The following is a 27,046-nucleotide window of genomic DNA, read 5'->3' as shown; positions in this document are numbered from 1 at the left end:
TTAAACCGAAATGTGCTGTTGTCGGGTTGAATTTGGATATCAATTTCCTATTTTTTTAATCAGAATCATAGAGAATAGCATTTCAAGCAACAAAACTGTAAATTCAGCAACAATTATTTTATTTCCGTCAGCTTTACATTCTTTGTTTCATATATCAAGCAAACTGTATTTGTATCACAACCTAGCTGGCGCTAGACTTCCAATTTCTCGATCCTAAATTTGTTTCGCGGCTGATTTAATTTGAAGTTGAACCGGAGTTGAACACTATTTCAGGTAAGAATAATACTATTTTTTCGTCTTTAAGAAAATGTATCTTTGATATATGCCAAAAGTGAATCAGACTTACAACATATAACTTGAGGAAGTGGTGTTGATATCGAAATTTTGGGAAAAGTTTCAAGAGAGCTAATTTAGATCAGTCCCATACGTTAATATTTATGTCTTGAAAAGGACCATTTCTATTCAGTAAATAGAAAAAAATAAAAAAGCAAACAAACAAACAAAGAAAATGCAGACTAAGTAAGAATTTTAGTTAGTCATGTTGGCAATCCTATACTTTAGTGTGTTTTATTATTTTGGGTTTCTAACTTCAGTTAAAAGCTCTAGAGTCTACGTGCATATCATAGGGTTAGGGTTAGGGTTAGGATTAGGGTAGGGTTAGGATTAGGGTAGGGTTAGGGTTAGGTTTAGGGTTAGGGTTAGGGTTAGGGTTAAACTGAAGTTAGAAACCCAAAATAATAAAACACTAAAGTATAGGATAACCGTCATGTTTGTGGGCTTGATTCCTTCCTACACAAACAGGTTTAGTATACTAAGGTTCATGCACAGAAATGGCCGAATTAAGCGTGCCTTGGCTTTTTAATTTTACTTTTTTTTAAATTTTAGCGAAGCTGTTTTTACAATTTACAAATCCTTGTTGTTTTTTACAGCTGTGCCCGATTTAGTTCTGTCATTGATTTATATAATTATATATGATTATGTACATCATGTCATTATAAATGGAATTGCATGTTTTTAATGAATGTAGACTAGACTACAGGATGTATTTTACAATATTTTTTTATAGGTCTAGATTCTACAATTAGTTTTACAAAAGTGGAATAAAAATAAACTTGGGTCTAATTGGATTGACAAACTTACTTTGGTGGTGAGGCTTGAAGCTTCAGCTTATGTGCCCCTCTTTACTGCATTGGATTCATGTTGGTATAGGCAGTATTTCAGCAGATGATGCTTCCAATAATTTTCAAGTTCTGACTTGAACTTATTGATTGATGAGGCACTAATGGCAATTTCAGGAAGGGTTTTCCAGCTATATATGCTTCGCACTAAAAATGACATCTGCCTCATCTTAGATTTGCAGTGGGGCTTTCTTATTTTGAGCCTGTGTCCCCTTGTTCTGGATTCTTCGATGATTTCAAACATGTCATTCTTCTCTACAGCCTCAAATCCGTTCATGATTTGGATCCCTGAATTTGTTTATCGATGTACCTATTCTTACTTTTCCTTGTCAACAGCCCTCAAGTCGATCAACATTCACTTGTTACTTTCTGAGGGAAGTGCTTTTGATGATACACCAAACACCATGCGTTTCAGGGCAAAGATATTTGATGTTGGAACCATTGAGCAATTTACCAGTAAGTCTAGAAAGAATTTTAGAAATCTTCTTATCAGCCTGCTTTTCTTACAGTGTAAACACGACTTGATTAAACCTAAATGAATTTGTTTTCTTCTTCAGGACAATGTAATGTTTTTGCAGAAATTTTGGGTCATCTTCTTGTAGACCGGCATGTTGCCTATGTTATCAATCAGTTTTCCGTTAGTTCAACATTTTTACTTATTTTGAAAAGTGAACATAGACAATTTAATTCAATTTTTTAAATAGTGGACATAACAATTTTTTTTTCTTTCCTTATCACTTTTTGTAGGAGTTGTTGGTACAATAGCTAAGCTGACTCAGCTTTGTGTATTGAGAATAACCTCAGATAGGATGTATTTTATTCTCAATGATAAGGTATCAAAGGGACATCTCTGGTGTGATCTTCAAGCAGTAAGTAAACTTGGTTTTGTTCCTAAGTATCAATACTCAATGAATGTCTGAAATCATGGACCCCGTTGAGAGCATTTTCATGCATATAGACCCTATAGATTTTTTATTCATTGATGAGCATTCGTTATTTCAGGCATTTTACATAAGAAATTAAATAAAAACTTTAAATATTAAAAACTATAAAATTATTGTGGACTTTGGTTTAATCTAAATACACAATTAATCATCTTTTGAATGTATGTTACCTCATTAAATGCAAAGGCATAGATAACTCAGGATAATGATACCCATTAGAAATATGTTAAATGAACGTGACATTGTCTCCAACTTGTAAAGACAATGACAATATTCAGTAATAATTGTAACAATTCAAATTTAATCTACTTGTAATACCCTAGAAGAATGTTATTCAGTTTCATATACAATCAATTCAGTCAGTTAAATCAATTCATTCCAGGTAATTTCCTTGTGCTACCTTAAGTTCTGCTTCTTGTGAAAACTATACTGTTACAACTACATTTACCACCCTCAGCCCACATGTAGTGAATGGATATATGGCAAGAATGTATTCCTTAAAAATGCTTTTCCTACCTCAAGTGGGACATTGGCTAAAACAAAGTTAATAGTACAATTATTTTTAAATATTAAAATCTTTCCAGAATAAGGTGGTTGCTGTGTAGTTATATACGGTCAAACCTGCTTTAGTGACCACCTGTATAGAAAGACCACCTGTCTACAAAGACCACCTGTCTACAAAGACCACAATTGTTGTTTCCCTTGAATATGGTATTTCATTGACACATGTACCAAAGGAACCTGTACATAAAGACCACCTGCCTTTAAAGACCACTTTCTTGTCTCCCTTTGGTGGTCTTTATATACAGGATTCACTATAATTGATGTAAACAATATGTTAGCTGTCCCTTATAACTTCCTTGTCCCTCTCTCTTGTCGCCTCCTACAGCTAAATCTTTTCAGTGAGTTCAGTATGGAAGGCATAGCTGAGGATGCTAATGAGATCTACATGGAGGTCAATCCCGATGACCTTCTGAGGGCGCTCAAGACTGCTCAGACCGCCAAGTCCGTCAAGATCAAACTCACCAAGAAATTCAGTCCCTGCTTGTCACTTGATGTGGAGCTGGTAAGATTCTCTTTTCTTTCTACTACTTTCTACTTTCGACAGAGATGCCAGTTTTCAGGCAAGAGCCTGAATTCAGGCCCGGGCGATTTACTTTCAGGCCATAGTTTAGGCTTCTTTGTGTACAAAGTAGCTCTTTTTAGGTGATTTTCAGGCCCTCTGATCAATTCTTACTGACATCCCTGTTTAGAGAGTATAGAGTACCGATGTGTAACCTTATACGAGCCAAGTCGTCAAGGTTACTAGTTCCAAACAATTTTCTGTTAAACAATGGTGGTGATCACACCAGCCCCAAACATTGAATTTGCCCTGCTCCAGGCCGTTGCTTGAATGATTTTGCAGTGAACCTCTTGCGCAGGCTCTGTTGTTTAGAACCGGGAGGAGGAGCGAGTATGATAATAGCACTTTGGTACTCTATGGCTTGATAGAATAACTTCGGATATGATGTGTAGTTTGCAGTGGAGGTGATGTTAGGGTGAAACATCGGTGGATATAATAAAATTTGATTTTCTGTGTGAAGATTTATGTTTATGTTAGTAATGAAACTGACAAGATCTTATTTTATTGCATAACATTATTTGACTTGGGTAATTGTTGTAGATGCAACTAGTTTAGTCAACACTTGGCTCTTAAGTAATCTAAACTTGGAATAACACAATACTGTTGCTAAACATAAATGAAAGTGGACAAGTTAAAAAAAATTAAAAAAAGGAAACATTGTGAATGTGAGGAATTCTGACAAAATGGCAATTTTTTCTTTTTTTTTTATCTTTTCAGCCGTCCAGAACAGGACACAGCCGAACTATCACTCATGATATACCTGTCATTGTGATGCCAAGGAGACAGTGGGAGGAATATAGTGAACCAACTCTACCAGATTTTGATGTAAGTTTTCTTCTACAGGCCTGCTCTCTTGAACAGCTAGGTCTTTTTGAAAACTAGTTACAAGAATGGTCTTTCAAATATTAAGTTAGGGAGAATAGATTGAAAAAGAACGACAGCTTTCCAAGTAGACTACATAAAGGCTATCTGTAAGTTGTCTTGAAGTTGACCTTTTCTGTGCACCTGGGGCCCGTTCCTAGAAACCGTCATAAGTCTAACTTCTTGACTATCCCATTGAAACGTGTGTTATATAATTAACACGCGTTTCAATGGGATAGTCAAGAAGTTAGACTTATGACGGTTTCTAGGAACGGGCCCCTGTGTCTGTATGATGAAGACTGAGTGACCCTTGAGAATGGTTTAGGTACAAACCCACAAGGTAGATGTGTTATGATTTGATTTGATTTGATTTGATTCGGTTTATTGAAATAAAAGAACATGCAGCTGGGAAGCTGAAATTATTCAATTTACAAAGTCAATATACAACACAATTAACGATTGACTGAAACGTACGACTATAAATCATGCGTAATGAGATTATGAGAACATAATCTCTGAATCACCAGATATCATTATTTCGATTCTTGTACCCATAAACACTAAGCACTGGAGATGCTAGAGGTATTCTGGCTACTGCTATATTGTGGGTATTCTGAGATCCCAGCGGTTGATTGTATAACATATGCCTATGGTCACTTTTTGTGTGGAAATGTTTGTATCGGTACTTGCTCATAATATAGATATTATTGTTACAATTTCCAGGCTACTATCTGCATGCCACCATTAAAAGTAATAAGAACTGTGGCTGAAAGAATGAAGAATCTTGGAAGCTATCTAGTAAGTATTCCTGAAACTTTTATTTAATCATAAATGAGTATAAGGTGATATTGTAGTCAAGGGTTTGGTAATTAATAAAGTAATACGGTACATCAGATTTGAGAATCCAGAGTTAGCAAGGCTTTGATCTACGAAACAAGGTAGCTCGATTTGCAACAAGCTTATAATTGCTTTTCTTTTGAATGAAGATTGCTCATCCATTATTGACAACTTAATGAAAATGTGAAACCTGCTGTCATGTCCAAATGTCTGTTTTTACTCATGTATGATTTCTCACTTGAGATAAAAATTGAGAAAAAACAACCAAAGAGATTTACCAGGACTTCAGTTTGCTTTACTATTTCTAATTTACCTTCTACTTGTTGTTGGGCATCGTCCTCACATTGGTAATCAGTAAATTTGTTTAGATACTTTACACCACAGGAAATAATTTGTCCTTCCTACATCTACATATTTATCAACAACATATTTATCAACAACTACATAGGAGGCTCGATAGCTCAGTCGGTAGAGCAGTGGTCTCGTAATCCGGTGACCCAGGTTCAAAACCAAGGCGATGCGCTAGTGCCCTTTGGTAAGACATTAATCCTCATTACCAGGTCCCTCGAAGAGGACCTAAAGCCGTTGGCCGCCTGGTTGCTTACTTACAAGCATTTATGCTTTCTCAGCAGTCAGGTAAAATAACCACCACCACCAAAGTACATATTTAGTTTAGAAGAAAAAAAATCAACATATCAATAATGTGTGGTTTATTCTTATCTATATTATAATTATATATTCCCATGCTCTGTTTCCCAAAGGAGTTATCTGCTAACCAGAGTGGAGAGATGAGATTAAGAGTAGAAAGCGAGCAGGTCACAGTATCAACACACTTTCGAAATCTAGAGAATCCTGACTTGGGTAAGTGACATGGTTTTCAGTTGTTTACATTACAGTTGAAAGCATGGATCTAGTACCTGTGTTTTTTTTTATAAATGTAGAAAAAATATTATACCAAATTCAACATGTTGCTATGAGGAATAGCTTACCAGTAATATACGTTGTAATTGTGAAGGCCTTAGGGTTTTATTTCTTCACTATTGTGAACTTATGAAAAGTATCATTTGCCCTTTTTGAATAGAATGCTGCCCTCTTGGGTGAAATACATAAAGTGCAAGTCATGATTATCTGGAGAGAAAAGAAATCCATGCTGACTTGTCAGCTTCACAGGATATTATATTAAACTATAAGTTATTTACAGTCATCTCAGTTCTGTTTAAGTCTGTTTTAATTTATTCCCGAATTATTCACAATTCTCACAATTTGTTCTTGTTTTTTTTTCTTCCTACTATTGAAACAGATAATGCGGATTCTCAGAACAGCCAGAGGGACCCGACTGATCTTGTTGGAGCTCGAGTGGACATCAGAAAGTTTATCCATTTCTTGTCAGGTCAACAGCTCAACCCAGCAAAGATTATTTGTAGTAAGTCTAATGTGGGAGAATGAAACTAAATGAAATGTTTAGTCAGAGGGGGAAGTCCACCCTAATAATTAGCTGGTATTAATAAAAGCAAAAAAATGAGAGAAACAATTGTTTGAGCAATATCCGATTAAAAGTAGGAATGTTTAATATGAATTTTAATATTCGGTGAAACAAAACTTGGGAACAATGTGACATATCATGTGAGGTCCCCTCCAATTTGCAGATAGAAGGGAACCTTGAAAGATATATCACAGAGTTGCCAATTTGTGTTTGATTGATTACCACTTCAAAAATGTGTAACTTTCTGATTTTACATTGGATTTTGCTCAAACTCTCACTGATCTGTTTCTCTCATTTTTCTTGTTCTATTCAAATGAACTTCATATCAGGGTGGAATTCCCCTTTAAGTATAGCTATCTTTTCCCCAGTTAACTCATAAAACAAACAATGAAAGAGAAGAAAATGTTCTTTCTTTATATTTAACTTTAGAAATTACCTTTCACAGACGTTGACAAATAAAAGAATGAAAATCTTATTTTATATAAGCTTACTTCCTTCGGAACTTCAAAGACTTGTACCAGTATTTATTCTCCTTTTAAAAAAGGACAGCAATGCATTTAGGCATAACTTATAAGGGTTAGTTTGTAGAAAATATTTGTCAGCGTATTTCTACATGTACAATGTATTATAGTTACTGGATTATTGTGCATTTAAATGTTGAAAATAAAATAAACTGTGGCATCTCAATCAGACACTTTTATATTTTTGTTTGCCCTTTTGTTTTTCATGTTTCTAGGTATAGTGGATAACAGAGTGATGCACTTCTTTCTACTTCATGAGGATTTGTCCATCCAGTATAGCATGCCCATCATCTTCACCTGAACATGCTGAACAATGCTGATGCAAGTCTACGCAAACTTTGCCTGTGTTCCGGTTGTTGTACCATGGCACGGCAGATTGCTGTTAACAGCTGTAATGTGGATATCATGATGGCTTAGAAGAAAGTGCTCATCTTTATGATGATGGAAGCCGAGGTTCCATAGATGTCAGTGTGAATACAACTTCATTGTCTTTCGTTTTGATTGGAGGAAGTTGCCTTCTAGGCAGTATGGTGTTTTTAATGGACGCCACCAATGGTGGAGGCCCAAATTCTGGTCAGTGCCCTACTGGCACATATTTTATACTAAAAAAGGCAACTGAAATATGTGTTGGTCATGATCCAGTCATGTTGTCTTTTTTGAGCCAGAAGGGCATTACCGGTAATTCATATACTTTAACACAGAGTCAACACCCTTCTGTCTCTGAACAGACGATATCCCATTACTGTCGGTATATAGTGAAGATGCGGCATATATGGGTAAAAAACAATTCCTCTATTTGAATGATACAAAAAATGTGTACATACGTATGGTTGTCAGCAGAGGATACAAGCATGATTCTATTTCAAGCTTAAATAGTAAACCACAAATATGTTTTTAGACATGTTTATGAATATGTATTTTTAGAAATGTGTATGACAGGGGAAAAAATACTTCAACATTTCTGGGGCTACTATCTGTTTTGCATTGAACTCTATGCAAATTTTGGGGGGCTCTTTTATGACTTTCGGGGGCACTTTTGGGCATTTCGGGGGCTAATTTGCCCCGATCCCCGGTGTATTTTTTTCACTGGTGTATGAATATGTAATTTTAGAAATGTGTATGGTCTACTCTTGGAATGTTGGAGCATAACATAGAGCAGCAAAGCTCCGTGAATTGTGGACTTTAGTAGAAGCCACACATGTAGTAATGCCTTACTTTGTGTCTGTGGACCTTAGGCATATAACCATTCCAGTCGATAAAAGTAGTGTTTCCAATTATCCTAGAAATCAGGCAAAGCCTAGAAAACAAGTTTCCTCTTTTCAGTCGAGGAAAGTCAGGAATTTGAGGAAAATCTATCTAATCAGGGGAAAATCAGGAAAGAAAGTAGTTATTTTGTGTCTTGTCTACAAAGAGAAGATATTTAAAGGATACTTTTAAGATGTTACAAACTAGATAAAGATTGATATAATGATCCTGGAACATCCAAGGAAATATCAAGAAAATTGTGTTTTCATGAAATGCTGAGCCGGAACTACTATTTTAGGCTTTCTGCCATGTTGTATATTTGTATCACTCCCCTGCAATTGATCCATCTTAAAATATTCCATTTTCATTGGATTTGTTTCAGTGAGAATATGTCATTTGTATGCAGTTCCAAAGTGTCTCCAGATTTGTGACAAGCAATGGGAAGCATTTCAAAATGATTGCGCTAATGTGGTAATACATACAAATGTGTAATTATCAAAGCTTTGTTCTTTCTTATCAATTTCTTCCATTTCTATTTCTATGCAAGAACATATTTTCATATTTGTTTGAAAATATATTCAAGAAACATAAATGATATACCAAACAGTGGTATGATTAGAAATATGTAGTCAATGATTAATTATTTCGAGTGGAGAATAACGTTTGGATACTTGTTTCAAATTTGTGAGTTTCTGAAAAATAACAAGATATTCATTGGATAGAATGAGAATAAAGAAGTTGGAATGAATAAAAAAAACAATCTTCAAATGAAATGAATATATGAAGAGCTTAATTCCAAAAGGAGCTAAATCCACTTTTGATGAAAATTGAGTTATTGATATCAAAACATTGTTTACTTAAGTACCTATCTTTCAACAAAATTATTTACCTACATTTTGGGAGCAATTATGAAAAAATGCACCTTCTAATATCTGGTAAACAATTACTTTTTTCTCTGAATTTACAAAAAATGGATTTAGCTACTTTTAGAATTAAACTCTTTATATAGTTATAGTATTAAATTACATTAATTATAATTAATTGATGCATACATTTCAAGTACAGACAGACTATAGATATAAAACTTTGTCACTGGGCTTTTGGGGAGGAAGCATACATGATTTTAGTAAACAATGAAAGTATTCTCTTGAGTTTATTTATATTTTATCCGGAGTCCATTGCTGTATCAAAATAATTTTATAAACAGTAATAATAATAATAATCATTATTATTTTATATGAAATTATTGAAAAGTCCTTTCTTCTGTCAGATGAATCTTTTTAGATATATGAAATTAAAAGATAAATCTTTAACTTTAAACTCTATGAATTGTTCAGATGTTGCTTTTATGTTTTCATCAAGGGCTAGCTGGAAAGAGAGAGAGAGAGAGAGAGAGAGAGAGAGAGAGAGAGAGAAGGGGATGCCAGTGGGGAAAGAGAGAGAGAGAGAAAAGAAGAAAGCTTAGCAATCGGGAGGTCGGGAGGAATTAAAAAGGAAAGGGATGAAAAGAAAGGAAATATGTTTGCAGCTATGGTCTGTATTTGCATGAGTAGATTGATTTAAAAGATTTATAAACAAGAATGAAAGTAAAACAGAACAGCAAATGTTCTAGATGGAAATTAGAGAAGATCAAGAATAATGAAAGTTTGTAGAGAGAGCAAAAGGAAATTTGATGAGAAGAAGTGAGAAGGATTAAATAGACCAAACAAACAAAACGGTGATAGAAAGAAAGAAAGATGTATCCGATAGACAGAGAGGTATTTACAAATCTTGAAGTTAATCTTTGCGATAGTTTGCAAGTAGCCTTATGAGGATTTCTAGATGAAGAAAGGGAAAAAGAAGCAGGATCGTCGGGGGAGTGTATGATTGTATTTATTTCCAATGGGCTTAATTTGGTGCATTAAAAACGATTTTTTAAAAGATAGTGGTGTCACAGATTTTGTCGATTAAAACCCTTTTCGAAGGTATAGCCCTAATAAAAACGATGACCTCAAAATAAAAATTTGTAGCCAGCTAGCTAGCTAGCTTTATGATTTTACGTCAACGCTAGCGGCGCACACATGTGACGTCATATCACATCTCGCCGAGCGATGTCCCCGAGCAGCCGAAATTTTGATGAATATTCTTGATTTCTCGTGATTTGATTGAGAATTATAGCGATCTCGTCAAGGAGGAGGATAATTGACACTATTTGAACGGGTAGGTAGATTTTGATTGATTTCTTCTTCTGTTCAAGATTAAATTGGTTGATTATTAGGCTTTGATGTTATAGCCCATTCAGAAATTGTAGTCTGCGATGCGGTGAATGCATTACTCGATTAGGGCCCTACACAGAAGGAATAATGTATGGTTTGTGTGTTTGCCCAACTTGCTGCTGACCATAATGAATGTCATTGGTGTGTGTACTGTATCATGTGCATTGATTCATTAATGTATTGGCCGTGGGTGTAAGAATGAGATGTGGGCGTGGGTCGATAAAAGATGATAGCCTTACATAGAATCCTGTTAGACCTTCCCCAATGTTGGCTCTTTTAGATTTAGACATTTAGTATAAATAAAGAAGAATCTAATTATTCTGATGACATGATTGTGATGTTAAAATAAGCTAGCTAATGTCTAGATCTACAGTACTAACGTTAGAGTCTAGACTATTAAACGTAACGATTCATGACATAATCATATCAGAAATTATTGTCTGGTCCCTGGATGGTCTGTACTCTTGTCTCTGGTACTAGGGAGATTTCGCACGGCGACGCAAGTGCTGACTACGGGGTATTTAAATGAGCTGTTACCGTTCATACTCTGGCTACCGTTGCGATCGAATTTGCAGTCTCGCAGGAGTTTCTGCGCTTGCGTGACGTGAGCAAGGTCGTACCGCCATTTGCATGCGAGCCTCGCCATCACAATTAAAAAGCGCTCTGCTTGGTTTATCACCCCACCCCATACTAGCTCGACTCCTGACGATAATTTGGCTGAATACCTTTGTAGGTTTGGATGCTACGCAAAAAGTTTTGCTCTCGAGTGCGACCCCCCCCCCCCCCTAAGATTAGCGTTGTAGAAGGCCGCGTCGCCGGTTGCAAAAACTCCCTAGTGCAAATTAGATCAGGACGGTAGCCAGTACAGAGACGGTCACAGCTCATTTAAATACCCCGTAGTCAGCACTTGCATCGCCATGCGAAAACTCCATTTGAATTCTGAAATGGTATGGGAAATTCTTAACTGAAATGATTTGTCAACCTTCTTCATACACAAATAGTACCTTTTGTCAAAGGCACAAATGGGTGAGTAACAGCTGATTTTTACCACAATGCAGCGAGAAAAAAAATTTGTCTCTGGTTTTAAACGGTTTGATTTAGAAAATGTTGAGTAGAAAGAAAATAGATCCAAGCTTCATATACGTGTAGATTTAGATCTAGATCCACCACGCCCTTCCTCCTGCTCTCTTGCAAATGCAATCTCCTGGTTTATGAAAAAACCTTTCTGCCAAACGTGGGGCGGGGGTAGTGAGCACTTCAATTTTGTTTCTTACTCAACACCTCCCCCCTCCCCTGTTGAGCCAAAACAAAATTGCATACGATCCCCCTCAAAGTTCCCCCAAGTTGACAGCCCTGATATTATAGATGCAGCCAGTGGAGCCAGACATAGTCTCAGTAGGACAACCATCGATATATCAGAGGTATGAGGGTCTAAACTATAATACATTTGGTTGTATTGTAACTGCCTAGTGAGTAATCAAACTAGATTCTTTTACTATCATTCCCTATTCCTTGCCCTTTGACTTAAAGGTACTATGTCCCATTTGCAGGCCAAAAAAACGAAAAAGTTAAATTCTTCTTCTAGTTAAGTGCCGCTTCATGGTGATGAAGATAATCGCATTTGAAAGATAATACTAATTTAGAACTTCCCTAAAAAAGGTGGGGCTTGAAAATGTCTTCAAGTGGGAAAATAATGACTATTAGTTGTCAAATAGACTTTAGGGCTATAGAGCCCAAAAGTAATAGTCTTGATTTTCAGACAATTGTACCGAATGGTCATACGTTTTATGCTGCGCAAAGATTCAATCAGTTTAATCTTGGCCATCACAAGAAGTGGGTTATTGATGTAGACAAATGCTCATGTACCCTTTACAACTCTTTTCATGTATGTTATTACCAAAGAAGAAAAAAAAAGCCAGTCAGTCACTCAATAGTGTCTGACAGTGAAGTCTAGCAACTAAACGGGTTTCCTTGCATAATTTGAATATGAGGACACTGCTAACGTTTAAATTTCGCAGATAGGACATACATGACATATTCATAATTCCTGCAAAGTTCTACAGAATTTGAGGTTGCCTGCAAAAGGGACATAGTACTTTAACACCACAAACATCAACCAAATATCATTGAAATACTTCTATTTGTTTTTACTTTATGCATTATTGTCAATATTGTGTGTTTGTTTGTTTTACCGGACTCCTAAGACAGCATGTTTATGCTTGTAATTAAGCAACCAGGGGACTGACGGATTTAAGTCCTCTCCTAGTGACTTGGTTATGAGGATTAATGCCCAACCAAAGGGCGATTTGGTTTCGAAACTGGAACCTTCAGGTTACGAGATCCCTGCTCTACCACTGAGCAGTCAAGTAATGTACCTTTTCGAAGTCAATAAAAGCAATACTTATGTTGTAAACGTGGCATGTCTTTCCATTGATGTATGACATGTATGCACACAGTCAATCAAAGCAGTTGATTATGTTGAGGTAGTGTTGTAGCCGAACCGCCGAACCGAATGGCAGTTCGCCGAACATGGCACTTCCGAACCGAACCAAACCGAACCCGAACGCAAAGACCTGGTTCGGATGTTCGGCAGAAATATGAAAACGTTTTCACAAGCTAATAAACTTGTCATCTTGTACCTAATTTTCATGTCATGATTGCTCATTTTATATTTACTCTTTTCCCATTTTCCGCCTTTGTGATTCATGCCTATCGAGTGGTGGGCGCGACTTCACTGGTGCCATTTAAATCCCAAATCCTGACCTCTGCTACGTCGCGATCGCAAGCCATAAACAAGAGTGAACTAGGCGCTGATCAAAACAAGTTCAGCTCAAACCCATTCAACAAAAAAAATTAGTATTTTAATTGTAACAATATCGGACAAATTTTACAATATAAATAATGAAATAAATATATATTATAGTATGGTATTTATTTATTCAGGAAAAATAGGGATTTTATATTTTTCCTATTGAAAATAAACACTTATTAAAAACAGTAATCCACGAGCCTGAGTCGCTGTTCAAGATGGCAGTTTTCATGACTCTAACATAAGACAACAACCGTCTCGGAAAATCATTAAAAAATATCATTTATTGACAAATTGAAAACATGATTCTTTTAAAATTGCAAATGAAACATGATTCAAGACGGAAATACGAATGTAAGTAGTACTTTTCTTCACAAATAATTACGTTTAGAGCAGTCTTTTAAGGTGAAATTCAACCGAACTAAGTTCGGTCGAAAAATTGCCAAACTTTGCCGAACCGAAACGAACACGAACATAGCGTCTGACTTACAGCACTATGTTGAGGTGTAGACAACTTTCCTGTCCTTCATTGTCCTTCCATGAAATGCTTATTGTACTAGTTCCCTTTTTGGGGGGTTCTTTTCTGAGAAATAAATTGTGTTAAAAGGCACTTCCCATCCATTTTTGTGATGCTGAAGTCTGGTCCAATATTTCCATGTATATAATTTTTTTTGTGAGATTTTTTTTTTTTGCTGGGGGGGGGGGGACGAGGTTGCGTGGGCATTACGTGAGCATAAGGAACAAAGTCTCACATTATTTCAATTTTGACAAGGTAGACCTAATCGTATCTTAGCTTTGAAAAATATTAAAATTCAACAACATAACAATTTGGTAAGATTTATTGGAGCAGCATATTAATTGGAAGAAAAAGAAATCACATGGATTTATGGCAAAGTCTGAGGCTGAGCTGAGCAAAGGCAGCTGACCTCGTGTCCCTCACACAGCTCAGCTGCCAACTCAACACTAAAGCATGTACGTGGGTCTGACGACACGTTACCATCAATGTCATTCATCATGTCATTTTAGCAGTTCATACTCAGAATATGTAGACACATGTATGCTCCGAGTCAGTTGAGATCGAGCAGGTTCCCTTTACCCAGCTAATGAAAACCTTATTATTTTGATTTTTGGGGGGGGCATACTTTATTTAGTGAATCACATTTTATTATAGTTCTATCTACCATACTTCAAACATCTTACAAATGTTTGCTAGGATGAAGAAGGTGACTCGGAACATACATGTGTCTAAAGGAGGCGCGATAGCTCAGTCAGCAGAGCAGTGGTCTCGTAATCCGGTGACTCGGGATCAAAAACAAGGCGATGCGCTAGTGCCTTTTGATAAGGCATTAATTCTCATTACCAGGTCCCTCGGAGAGGACCTAAAGCCGTCGGCCGTCTGGTTGCTTACTTACAAGCATTTATGCCTTCTTAGCAGTCAGGTAAAATAACCACCACCACCAGTTTACAACATTTACGGACAAACATAAATTGCACAAACCTAAGATCCAATGAAACATACATATACATGTACAGGTGTAGTTAATATACGATGAGGTTAACGAGGCCTCACAAAGTGTCACTCATGAATGAAAATGAGATTACGTTAATGTCTAAAAAATTACTCTTGTGCAATACACCATATGATGTCAGACTTATAATGTCTGACACAATTCTTAAATAGTAAAAAGGTGTACTTCCCATTGAGCTCCTCATTTTATATAATGTCTTCATGCGGAAAACTACGTCCAAAATTTTTGTTTCGACTATTTACCCTGACCCTTCTTCTTCTTCCTCTGTACGTGTCGACAGACTTGTTAGTCCATATAAAGGCACGGAAACGAAGCACATGGTCATGGAATAGAGCAATCTTTTAGGAATTGTAGCGCATGGGACCTAAAGGAATCAATTGATCCTGTGTTGATAACGCTATCAGGTAACTTATTCCAGTCCTTGCACGTACGAGGGAAATAGGAGAACTTGAAGAAGTCTGTCCTGCAGTACGTCTGTTTCAAATGATGGCTATTGCTTGTTGAGGAACGACGGGATCTAGTAACAGCAAGAGGTGTTAGGGTCTTCGGGATGGCAGATTGACCCAGTCTATCCTTGACAGGGGCATACATAGGACGATGTTTGCTCATGCTTTGACCATCTTTTCAGAAAATTTTGGCAAATTCGGACCAATCATAAGGATGCTAGCCTGAATGATGTGTGAAAAAAAGGGTGCCAAAATGGAGCATATCGTTCTCCATAGACATTATACACGATACTGTAGACTTTGTACATTGAAAATCTGTCTCTTTTTAGGAGTTTTTTTAAGGCTCGCCTCCAAGAGATTCAGTGAAGCCAGACATAGTCTTGGCGGAGCATATCCTGAATGAAATAGACTGATTATCGGTCTACCTTCATAGCAGCTATTTGTTACCTTGAGTGCTAAAGTCAAAGGTAACCTTCTAGGCTATATTTTCACACTCATTTTTTAGAGAAATGAACAAGGGGCTTATTGCCAATGATACGAGATTGTAGTAATATGGACTAAGTTTGATATATAGACTAGAAACTTGAAATCAATTCAACTGTAGGTTCTTACTTCTCAGGGGATGGGGGGGGGGGGCAGGGAAGCTATAGGGGATAAAGTCATCATTTTTGGTGTGTACATGTATATTGTAAGCCTCAAAACTGAAAACCTGTGAAAGTGAGAAAACAGTTCATTGACACACATCACATGATCGATATTTGTCAGGTGACTTCCCTGCTTAGCTATAGATCATTTCAGAAGTAGTGTACGATATGACATTGCATATATTGGAGCAGCCCTTACATGTATATCTCATGGTTCCAATTCTGGGTGTTACTTTCTTGCTACTTATTTTATGCAATCATAGTTGTTAGTGATGCAAAAAATGGGTGATGAAAGTTTACCCACTTTGATTAAAGGTAATACAAAGTTTTTGAAAATTTTGAAAATTGGGTGGACAGTGATTCTTTACAATTTTGATATATTTGGATGCCCCTGTGGATGTATTATAAGCACTAGAAAATTTAGCCCCTAAACTACTTCTGCTTTCGAGAAAAATTGGATATAAAAATTTACCGGTGCTCCCAGTAAATTTTGATAAATTTCAAATAGCGCCTACGGCCGTACAATGGTAGCTGCGACCATGAAAATCTCAGAATATGTAGTTGTGATATATAATTTCCGAACTGGAACAACTAATCGGTAGATTTTAGTCAAGAAACATTGTTTTATAGCTTTATTTATATCTTGACCTTGAGAGGAAGCTATACAACATAAAGAGTTTATTATTTACAGTTTCATAACTTTAGACTCTATTTCAACCGCGACAACAACGATCACTGAATATTGTACCACATATGTGTCCAATATGTTCATTTGAACCAAATTCATGACCCCATACCAAAACTTTGTATTACCTTTAAGTGAAATCAATTTAAATGAACCTTATACTTGAATCTACATCATAATACGGATGCAGAGAATGACAGTTGATACATTTTTAATTGAAAAAGGAAGCACTAAAAAATTACACGTCCGAAGTACTGGTGAATTGCTTACATTTTCAAGGATTCCATACTTACATCTAGGTCAAGGTTAACAGGGTCATGCTAAAAAAAATTGGAAATCATTAGATCTATACCAGGATGTTCATTTGTTGTTAGGTTTAATTATAATGCAGCCCTTCTTCCCCCTCCTTAATTCACACAAAAAGAAGGTGTACATGTAGTTATGATAACCCTGCAAGTCAAAGGTTTCAAAATGGGATATCATATTTTGTGGTATACAGGTACATGATGAGTTTTTCGGCAACATAAAATGGCTGGATTCAAATATTTAATTTCAAGTTTTTTTTTCAACCCTTAAAGGGGGTGTAAACTGACGAGACTACGTGGCTTTCCTACGGCCTGACTCGGGGGAAAATCTGGTATAATACGACTACAGACGCGACCGCAACAATTATGTGCGTGGAACATATGCGAAACCGAAGCGTGAGGAGAACTGCGGTCTGTTTCGGGAACGCTGACCATGTACAGGTTAAGTCGCTGACTACCATTAATCAGGTCCATTCGTTTACCTGCAGTTGTCCAAAAGGAGAAGTAGATGGCGTCCTCCTGTATTCATCAGCTTACACCCCCTTTAAATTTGATTATGATGAACAAATCATGCTGAGATTTCTACAAATGAAAATCGTTTTTAAAAGGGAAGAAATGTTGTTTCAAATTTCTGTCAACCTAATTTGTCTGTTTAAAGAATTTTTGTTTGTCTTACGGTAAGTTAGAAAACAGTAGTGAAGAAGCTCGCTGAAGTATTTTTTTTTTTGCCTCTAAACATAGTGTTGTCAAACCAACTCTGAATTTCTTCTTTAAACAAAAATTAATTGTGGTGGATTCATAGAAGATGGATCAACAAGATATCATCACACCTTTCCTTTCATGCATGTACATGTAGTTCACCCCGCCCATCCTCTTTGAATTGCACAGCGTAGTAAGCAGACAGCATGTGGGGAAGATTGCCAGAGATGCTAGTGATTGTCTGGGACTTGTCCTTATCATGCAGAAAGTGCATGTTCACATCAGTAGACAGGAGTACCGTTTCCTTTTGAGAAATACGAGCTTTCCTTACCACATTACATCGAAACGTAATAGCACCTTAACCCTAGGCTTTCCATGTGCTGCACAACATCTCTACACAATGTTTCTACACAACATCACTATTACTATGTGGTTCTTGCAGCTTTAGAGCAGTTCAACATGGGCTATATCACAAACTTATCGGAGAGTTGAGCTATCTGTTACAAAATCAAATCTTTGTGAATGTAACTTTCATAAAACATATGTCTTCATCACAAAGAGCTAAAACAGTTTTAAAGAAACTAAATTTAAAGATATGCTTGAAATTTTGATTAAAAAAAAAAGATTTCCAAAATGTCACCAAAAAAAATATGCTATAGAAAGTTATGCTTGATAAATGAGATAATTTCATATTGTTGAATTGGTCACTTGATTTTTACATTTAGAGAAAACTCTCCGAACCAACTTTTCATGGTTGTACTGATGATGTAATGTATGATGGATGGCATGGAGTGACTTTACAAAATTCTTAATCCCTCCTCGGGGATTCCCCTTAAAAGCTTGTATTGCTATTTTGTTACCTGTCGTAAAGAGATATCCTGTTTATCACCAGCATTTCTGACATGATATACATGTACCTGTTGTAAAGACATCCTGTTTAAAGAGAAGGTTGAGTTCTGGGAATTGGTGAAAAATAATTTGTGAGCATTACTCATTCTCATTATGCAAGTGTGGAAGAACATCAGATAAGACATGTTCCCTGAAAAGCATGGCTCTTCAAATGCCTTCATATTCTAAATATGCATGTAACATCGTAAAAAAATTGGGGGGGGGGGGGGGGGGCCGGCTTTTTACGCCACGTGTTCATGTAGTCCCATATACATCTTTAATGTGTTCAGTGTTTGTAACTTTACCAAGACTTGGCCAAATTTCTTATCATTTTGATGATTCCAGAACCTTGCAATACACACAAATTCTTGATGCTAGATGATCAACCTTTTCTGGTCGGTTCCACACCGTTTCTTTCACAATGCAATCGCATGACCAGAACTCAACTTTATCTTTAAATGTTTATCACCAGCATTTCTGACATATCAATTTAGTCATTTTTAATGTACAATGTATGCTCTTGGAACAAGTGGGAGAGTAGTCCAACAATACATTAAACTGACATCAAAATATGCCACTGTGAAATTTCCTTAGAAATAGTGATCTGAAATGACCATTGACCTAACTTTCTATTTTAATGTACAACTTCCTTTTAAAGCCCCACTGTCCTACTTGTAGCTACTTGCTCCCTCTATATAGAAAACTTCCCCAATCGGTGCCTGTTGGTCCCCCATGATCCTCTTTTTCTTATGTTAGTTGAGAGCTGAGTTAATGAGATAGCCACCTGTCAGTGACCTCGCTGTGTGGTCTAATCCCTTCTGGCCCAGTATTGTTGACAGTCTTTAAATGGAGTTGGAAACATTGTTCAGATGGGAGAAAATGGTGCTAAGCTAGTGACTTCAATACTAGATGTACAATTAAATATAATCTGAAAGTTTGAGTGAAAAACAGACCGTAATTAATGATACAAATTGGGAAAAACTTATCTGAACGATTCCTTAATTCTCCAACTACATTATTAGAACTTAAAGGTATAGACCAGTTCTCTTCATGCGATTGCATTGTGATAGAAATGTTGTGGAAATTGATCAGAAAAGGTTGATCATCTAGCATAAGTATTGGTGTGAATTGCAAGGTTCTGGAATCATCAAAATGATAAGAAATTTGGCCCAGTCTTGGTAAATTTACAAGCACTGTACACAGAAAATGTATATGGGACTACCCTCTATATCCAGTCCGGATAGATATGATAATTTACCAAATATATCAATTAGTAGGCGGTTTCCCGGCAAAATTTGTATAATCACGTATTAGTCAAAACATATTCTTTCACATGATTGGTAATAAGAGCTTCCATTTCATTTTTTGAGTGAGGGGCATTTCCAAAACTGGTCTTTACCTTTAAATATATTTAAGGTGAGTGAAAATCGTCACAGAGCAATGAATTGGCTCTATATACCATTTCAGACATTTAAGTTTTAATTTTTTTTTTTAAAGCCTGTTTTATGTCTTATTTTCATGGAAAAAGGGGTTGGTAGAATTTACTGTTAAAGAGGTTGTCGCACAGTGACGCCTTCAAAGAACACCTTAACTATCATTGTGGTTTGAGAATTTGTTCAGGATGTTAGAGGGTTAGTACAGTAGAAGGAATATAATAAGTATCATTTCAAACAAAAATTACACATTTTTTCCATCAATGTTACTGAGTCACTTTAAATCCATTTCCCCCTGGTTTCACATTTGTATCATTGTTTTGTTATAATGAGCAACATGCAGTAAATAATGTCAGATTTCTCTTTATAACACAAACAAATTGATTGAGATTCTGACAAAATTTTTAATAGATTTTTTTGGGGGGTGATTTTTAGGGATTTATTGTGGATAGGGAAATAGAATTCCTAGTATTTGAGGACAATGATCCATTCTGTCTTTTCATGGAAGGATTGCATTTTTAGTCGGACTTCCCCATTAACCCTTAATGTGGTTTAAATTGTTACAATTATTTAGTGCCTCCGATGTAACTCTTTATTGTTGTCCTGACTCATTGACCATTTTGAATACTACTGTGAAAGCTTAAAGGGAGTGTAGCTTGGCAAATACTGGTTAACACCATCTACGTCTTCTTTTGGACAAATGCACGTAAATGAATGAACTTGATTAACGGATTAACGGAAGTCAGCAACTTATACCCGATTGACCCCCGAGTCAGGCCACTGGAAAGACACAAAGTCTCGTCAGGCTAGACTTCCTTTAAAGAAGATGTTTGAAAAAATATCTAGACACATTTGCTCTTATAAGAGGGGTTTTTCTTGGAAAGGAATAACTGACATGGCAACCATTAGAGGCAGGGCATATAAAGGAAATTCAAAACATCCGATCAAAATCGATGAGGATTAAGCAGAAATGGGGATTGAATCCCTTCTGACAATGTCTTCCTCTCTAGAAACAAGAACAAGCTGAACTTTCTGTGTCAGTTTTCACCAAGTTAAAATACATGCAGGAGAATATGATTTTTAACACCTCCAAAATATTTTGTGCACTTTATGAAATGTGGGCTTAGAAAGAATTGGTTGAATAAGCTTTACTTCTCCACATATATGTGCATTTTTTGTTTGTTTTCATACATGTACATGTAAAGAATGTGGAGAATATGTTTTGTGGTAGTAGACCTTTTAAATCTCTGGGTATGATGTTATCAGTGAGCTTAAGTTGTAAGCCTGCCAAACTCAAGATATCTTGACGAGAACATGTGATGTGATTTGTGGAAAAGAAATACGATTCCATGAAATACAGTACAGATCCATCCTCTTACACATTCTCTGCTTGTTGGTAAATTTGGCAATGCACCTCTTTTGGTCCAAGTCCAAATTGGTCATAATTTTTCTTCAATTAACTTTTAATACTATAGGAAGGATACAAGAAATTTATCTATGATGAATATGTTCTGATAAACAACAGTATATTGTATAAATAAACAGGTGTTCTAGAGTCCTTTTGAGGGTTGTATTCTACCTTCTTGCTTGTTTTTTTAGCAGAAAAGTATAAAATCGTATTTACCCCTTCCACTTCTGCTATCAAACATTGTGCATTCCTACTTAATGAATACAAAAAATGTTGTTCCTTTGTGATTGCTAAATTGCACACTTCCATTCCATGTTCCAAATACAATGTACATGTAGGTTTGTGCTTGATAGTTTATATTGCACAATGAAAGATGATGACTCATTCAATCCCTAACAAGAAAGAACAAACTCTGGGTGGACATGGCATGCTGCATGTTCATACTCCTGTGTTGGGCCAAACTCATGTCTGCACCCAGCCTTTACGGGTATCACTTGTTTCTATGGCAACACTTTTAATCAGGAAATGCAGTGGGGGTTATGATCAGGGAAAGGCGGAAGTTGTACAGTTTAGTCCTGTTGGTTGACCTTGTATTATTGAGGACAAAAAAAGGGAAGGGAAGAAAAGAATTGAAAAGGATTGATTTGCTTGAATCTGTCAAACTTTTTAATATTAAGAGCACAATGAGAAACGAGTACAATGACCTAGTTGCCTATTACTAAGAAATGCTTCCATAACCTTAAAGAATAATCAAATAACTCTGTAATTGTATGAATGAGATTGGATAAATTTGATACAACTGATCTTCATAACTAAAACAAGTAGGAGGAGGGAATGAAAGGCAAATTCAGAACATACTGTATATTATAGCTTTTGCTTGATGATTATTTACTGTAAAACCAATACTTTGATGACCTAAAACTCTTTGAATGGTTCTTATTTTTGCTCTGGACAAGAACTTTTGTGTATTCAATTATTTTGCTGCAAACTTTAATACACAAACCTCAAACAGCTGTGAAATTGATTAGAATTTGTGGTTTAACAGTTGAACATCGTTACATCAGCTCATATCCTTAATTCAGTAAACCAGCAACGACAATATTAGGCCAATTTACACAGCCAAAACACCATTTTAAAAAGTCATTTATTTTTCGGACTATCATTTACACTACCCCCAAAATCCATTTAAAAAGTTGGTGTTTGATCGTTCTGATTTTTGGGTAAGAAGTGTTCACGCGTGACTTCTCACTGCTGTGCAAATGATGGCATGGAAGTGAGAAGAGTCATGTGACCAAAACTGGAATCGTACTTATGTTTCAAGAGCGGTCATGTACACTGAAAAAATCGGTGAAGTTGCATCGGTTTTTCGTCATGTACGCTATGCAACTAATGGAATGTGAGAAAAAATTGATGATTTTTACATGCAGTGTAAATTGAGCTAATGTGAAAATATTTGACATCAGTGCAATGACATGATCAGATTTTCAGTAATATGTGCTTGTTGTGTGTACACTAAAATGTGTGAAAATTGAGGAAATATATTCTCTTCCTGAACCATTTCCTCTCTTGAATTGGGACTCAGGGGGAATCCCTTAATATACAATTATGCTGGTTGTGTACATGCACTCACACTAGCCAAATTCTCAGAATTTTACAATATTCAGTTCATCAAATATTTATTTAGGGTAGATTATAACCAGTGTGATCAGTCATGCCAAAAACACTTGGCGAGTCAAACCATTTCATTTGAAAATGAGACGGAATGTATTTTAGAATTTATACAAAACAAGAAAATACATAACATGTATTATGAAAAACTTGGTGATTTAAGATGGCACCATTAGGTTATTATTAGTGAATTTTCTCCTTCCCCTTATACTGGAACCACCAAGTGTCCATACGGATTGGGAAATTGTATTAAAATGAATGAATAATCCTGTCTGAAACAAAATATGGAGTAACCATTTGTAAAATGTGTTGTCTTCCATTTTGGGTAGATTATGAATCATGAAGGTTTCAATGTCTTATCATCTTATGATTATTTTACAATTTTACATTATCAGTAGCATGTTTTTTTTTTTTTTTTTTTTTTTGGGGGGGGGGGGTTTGGTAGTTTTTATTCAATTTTGTTGTTGTCTCTGTTTATGAAAAATTTGTACAGGAACATGGTGTACTTGTGTTTGGCATCATGAAGGTGTGGTCCTTCCTCACTCATTCCAGTAAAAACTATTCACTGTAGCAAACATCTTATTTCAAAAAGGCTAGGCACAGACTTTTACAGAGAGCCACAAGATAGCGAGCGAGTGGGAGGTGGAATAATTGTGCCAATATTGCACTCTTCTTTGCAGAAAGAGTGACAAATGCAATTTCCATATTTCCATCATCACTAATTCATGCTAATGGGTCTATCAGGTATCATTTAGAATGGAGCAAGTGAAATTAAGCCTGCTTCTCATTTACGCCCAAATTAATAGATTTTGTGCTCGTGTGCTGAAGATGGAAAAGATCATGCCTGCCTCAGTGTTAAAGAAAGCTGTGCATACATACATGTATGTGCACACAATTCATAGATAAATGATACTGCATGATAAGTATGATTTACATGGAGCTGTATGTTGTTCATTGCACGAACGCATCTCGGCATTGTTGTACTACTGCACATAAACTGTTGGTACATATGCACAGTAATGATTGTTTTCATTAAGTACTGTTCGTGTGCACTGTGCAACATATTGGCTTTATTCCAGTAAAATTACAGGAAAAAACTTCTGCTTGTCATAATTTTATAATTCTATTGAATCACTCTATGTTTTTTTTAATTTTTAGGGTTTGGGGAAGAATACGTGATTGATTAGAGAGTATTTACACATTTAGAATGTTCTAGCGATGCCAATGTCTGATGAGAGCATATCGAGGCTGCTTGGTCGGTCGAGGGTAGATCATGTTTGCATACTGGCAGCAATCAATGTGGGGGCATGGGTTATGCATGGCTAGACTCGTTCGTCTTAGTGGGTGAAACTGGGACAGGTTTAATTGGACAGTGGGATGAATCGAGGCTCGTTTATGCCGACTGCATCATGAATTTAAGACCAGTATTGCTGCCTGAATACCAAATTTATGATACCTGGATGGCATGTTTGTCAGTCAGTGGTGATATATACCAGAGGAACGATTAAGCATAATCTCATTCTGTACAATCTGCACAATGTCAAGGCACACTATTATCTACCAGGGGTATGTGTAAAAAGTCATTCTACTTCTACTTCGTAGTAATACTCATCAACGCCTGTTAATCTAGATGATATAATATAATTTAGAGCTGTACCTGTAGCCCTGCAGTACATGGTCATGTAGTTTAGGCTTGTTGCTTCCTAGAGCGAAAAAGGAATTTGTGTACGCTATAACCTGTTATTTTATGCAAATTTTGCATTCTGTTGTACGTGTACATGTGGGTTCATGATTTTAACAAGTGAAAATGAGCCCATAATGCACTTACCAGCTTGTATTGTTACAGTAGTTACCCCGAAAATAACAACCCACAATATCCTTCTGTGTCTGTCTGTGTCATCTGTGAAAATATTTATGTAATATCGAATGGCCTTCAGTGGGATGCAAGGGTATCCCCCACGGCATGATGAATGAAATACTCTCACAGGGAGTGCGATACATCCCACAAAGGAACAACCATTCATTATTATTATTATTAATTATATGAAACCCAGTACATCAATTTGCACCTTTACATCTGTTTTCGTAATAACTTGCACATTAAACCACAGAGAGAAAATATATTTTGTCCTTTCCCCAGCACTTTGTAATGTTTGCATGTGTACGTATATGCATTGTTGTAGCTTTTACGTTTATAAATGCTTATTCCCCTTTTTTATGCGTTAGCGCACCCCAAATATTTTTGCACAAGACCCTCTACTTCTGCTGTTACAGCGTGTCAGAGTTTATTGGCAGTTTAGTGACTATAAAGGGATGCTATGTACATGTACACTTAAAGGGACTTTTTAACATTGTTCAGATTAGAGGGAATGGTGCTAAGGTAGTGACTTCAATGCTAAATGTACAATTAAAGATAATATGAAAGTTTGAGTGGAAACGGACCGTTATTAATGATAAAAAATGGGAAAAACTGATCTGATCGACTCCTTAATTATCCCAACTATATTATTACAATTCAATTACATTCTAGGTGAATGTAAGTCATCACTAAGCAATGACTTGGCTCTATAATATCATTCCAGACATTTAAATGTGGAAAGATTTGTTAAGGCCTGTGTTATGTCTTATTTTCAAGGAAAAACGGTTGGGGAAATTTGAAAATGGTTGGGAGAATTTACTGTTAATCACTGTTAGAGGGTGTTGCACAGTGACACCTTTGGAGAAAACCATTAATATCTTTGTGGTTTGAAAAAAAATTCAGGATTTTTTGCTTGTTAGAGGGTTAGTACAGCTGAATTACTTACTTACTTACTTAAATGCTCAGGACGGAGTGTCCCCTTGCGCTCCTACGGGTGGTCTGCCTCCATTCATTTCTGTCCTGGGCTTGGTGTTGGGCAGCCTCCAGGCTTAATCCAGAGTCTTGGCGGATTTGGTCTTTCCACCTCAGGGGAGGACGTCCTGGTGGTCGTGGCACAGTAAAGTGAAAAAGCTGAAGGAATTTAAAATTAACATTTCATACAAAAATTATGCAATTTTTCATCAACCTTACAACAATGTTACAAATTCATTTTAAGAGTACAGATTAGTGTAGATTGCAAAAGTTTACAAAATGTTATTATATATTTTTCAAAGTCGGTCACCATTTTCTCTTTGCTGCAGGTAAATTCCTCCACCTCATCTTGGACAGTAGAATGACAATCTTCCGAAGAGAAGATCAGTAATGGTTCTATAGCTATCAACTCAAACCAAAATCACATGACACATCATTAGGCAGCCATCACAAGTCGCAGTTGACATATTCAAAGGCTGAATCAGGTTTGTACAGCTTCCAGAATTTGTTTTTAAACACATTTTTTACCACAGCCAAGGAAATCTACCATGGGAAGGGCCCTTTTATTTCTTTCCTTGGAAGGATTACTTCAGAAATGACTCCCTTCAGAAATGATGCGGCAAAACCGCTGCGTTTAAAAAAATGATGTCGTAAAGAGTAATATGCTTGGTATTTCTGTATCACTATCTTATAGCACAGAGCTTTAAAGTGAATATGCTCAAGTCCTTTGTTGTGCGCAGTTGTCATTCATTAAAATATTTTTTTATTTTGTTTATTGCAATTCTTTTTGCGGCAGTTTACTCTATCATTTCTGAACGAGCCTTTATTCTCACGGGAGGGCACTATTCTTACTTTATAAAAAAATAGAGGCATTAGCCCCACCCTTCCACATTTGCCACTGCTGCTTATTACATTTTTTTTTAAACAGATGTGAAATGTAACTTTGCTGGCAAAGTTTAAGCAAATTAAATAAAAAAAAAGAGAGCTATTCCTGAATTTGAATTATCTATATTTTATGCTGAATACAGAAAATGGGGCCCCACCTGCTAATTCTTGCATGGACAAGCCTTTCCACGTTGCATTGTCGTCTTGCCAGTTCTTGGCTTCTCAGAAAACAATGATACTCCTTTCTGTTCCTCTCTTGGCATTGGCCCAATATGGAAATAGATTTGACTGGATCTAGCTTAGAATTTGATGATTCAAAATGCTGCTTTTCCAGAGTGCATTGATATATAGAAGAAGATGACTGTATTTA

General features: G+C 36.2%; 1 protein-coding gene and 1 long non-coding RNA gene across 5 annotated transcripts in view; both read left to right on the top strand.

The window, feature by feature from the left end:
• The first annotated feature begins 164 nt into the window (after positions 1–164).
• On the top strand, positions 165–8,814 carry LOC581750 (checkpoint protein HUS1). 4 transcript variants are annotated; one of them, XM_781736.4, is made up of 9 exons: positions 166–273; positions 1,515–1,634; positions 1,926–2,047; positions 3,012–3,188; positions 3,963–4,070; positions 4,830–4,904; positions 5,705–5,804; positions 6,244–6,366; positions 7,163–8,814. In XM_781736.4, the coding sequence occupies exons 2-9, from the start codon at positions 1,583–1,585 to the stop codon at positions 7,246–7,248; spliced, it is 843 nt and encodes a 280-aa protein (XP_786829.1). In that variant the 5' UTR covers positions 166–273; positions 1,515–1,582; the 3' UTR covers positions 7,249–8,814. The 4 variants fall into 4 exon arrangements, with proteins under 4 accessions (XP_030828780.1, XP_786829.1, XP_030828782.1 ...); XM_030972920.1 differs by lacking the exon at positions 4,830–4,904 and having other exon boundaries at positions 165–273; XM_030972922.1 differs by lacking the exon at positions 1,515–1,634 and having other exon boundaries at positions 194–273.
• A 1,423-nt stretch (positions 8,815–10,237) lies between these two features.
• LOC105444121 overlaps positions 10,238–27,046 on the top strand; it is a 28,766-nt gene continuing 11,957 nt past the window's right edge. The window contains exons 1-2 of the long non-coding RNA XR_004061789.1: positions 10,238–10,391; positions 26,121–26,276. This is a non-coding gene — a long non-coding RNA (uncharacterized LOC105444121). The remainder of the gene's footprint in view (positions 10,392–26,120; positions 26,277–27,046) is intronic.

This window comes from Strongylocentrotus purpuratus, unplaced genomic scaffold (genome assembly GCF_000002235.5).
Source record: "Strongylocentrotus purpuratus isolate Spur 01 unplaced genomic scaffold, Spur_5.0 spur5_scaffold_6, whole genome shotgun sequence".
Lineage (NCBI taxonomy): Eukaryota > Metazoa > Echinodermata > Echinoidea > Camarodonta > Strongylocentrotidae > Strongylocentrotus > Strongylocentrotus purpuratus.
The sequence above is the reverse complement of the archived record's forward strand: the minus strand, read 5'-3'. Positions and strand labels throughout refer to the sequence as shown.

Bases quoted from the DNA above. Each gene is read 5' to 3' on its own strand.
- LOC581750 (XM_781736.4), top strand. From the start codon at position 1,583: ATGCGTTTCAGGGCAAAGATATTTGATGTTGGAACCATTGAGCAATTT. The intron at 3,189-3,962 runs GTAAGATTCTCT...TTATCTTTTCAG, and splicing joins TGTCACTTGATGTGGAGCTG to CCGTCCAGAACAGGACACAG. The intron at 5,805-6,243 runs GTAAGTGACATG...CTATTGAAACAG, and splicing joins TCTAGAGAATCCTGACTTGG to ATAATGCGGATTCTCAGAAC.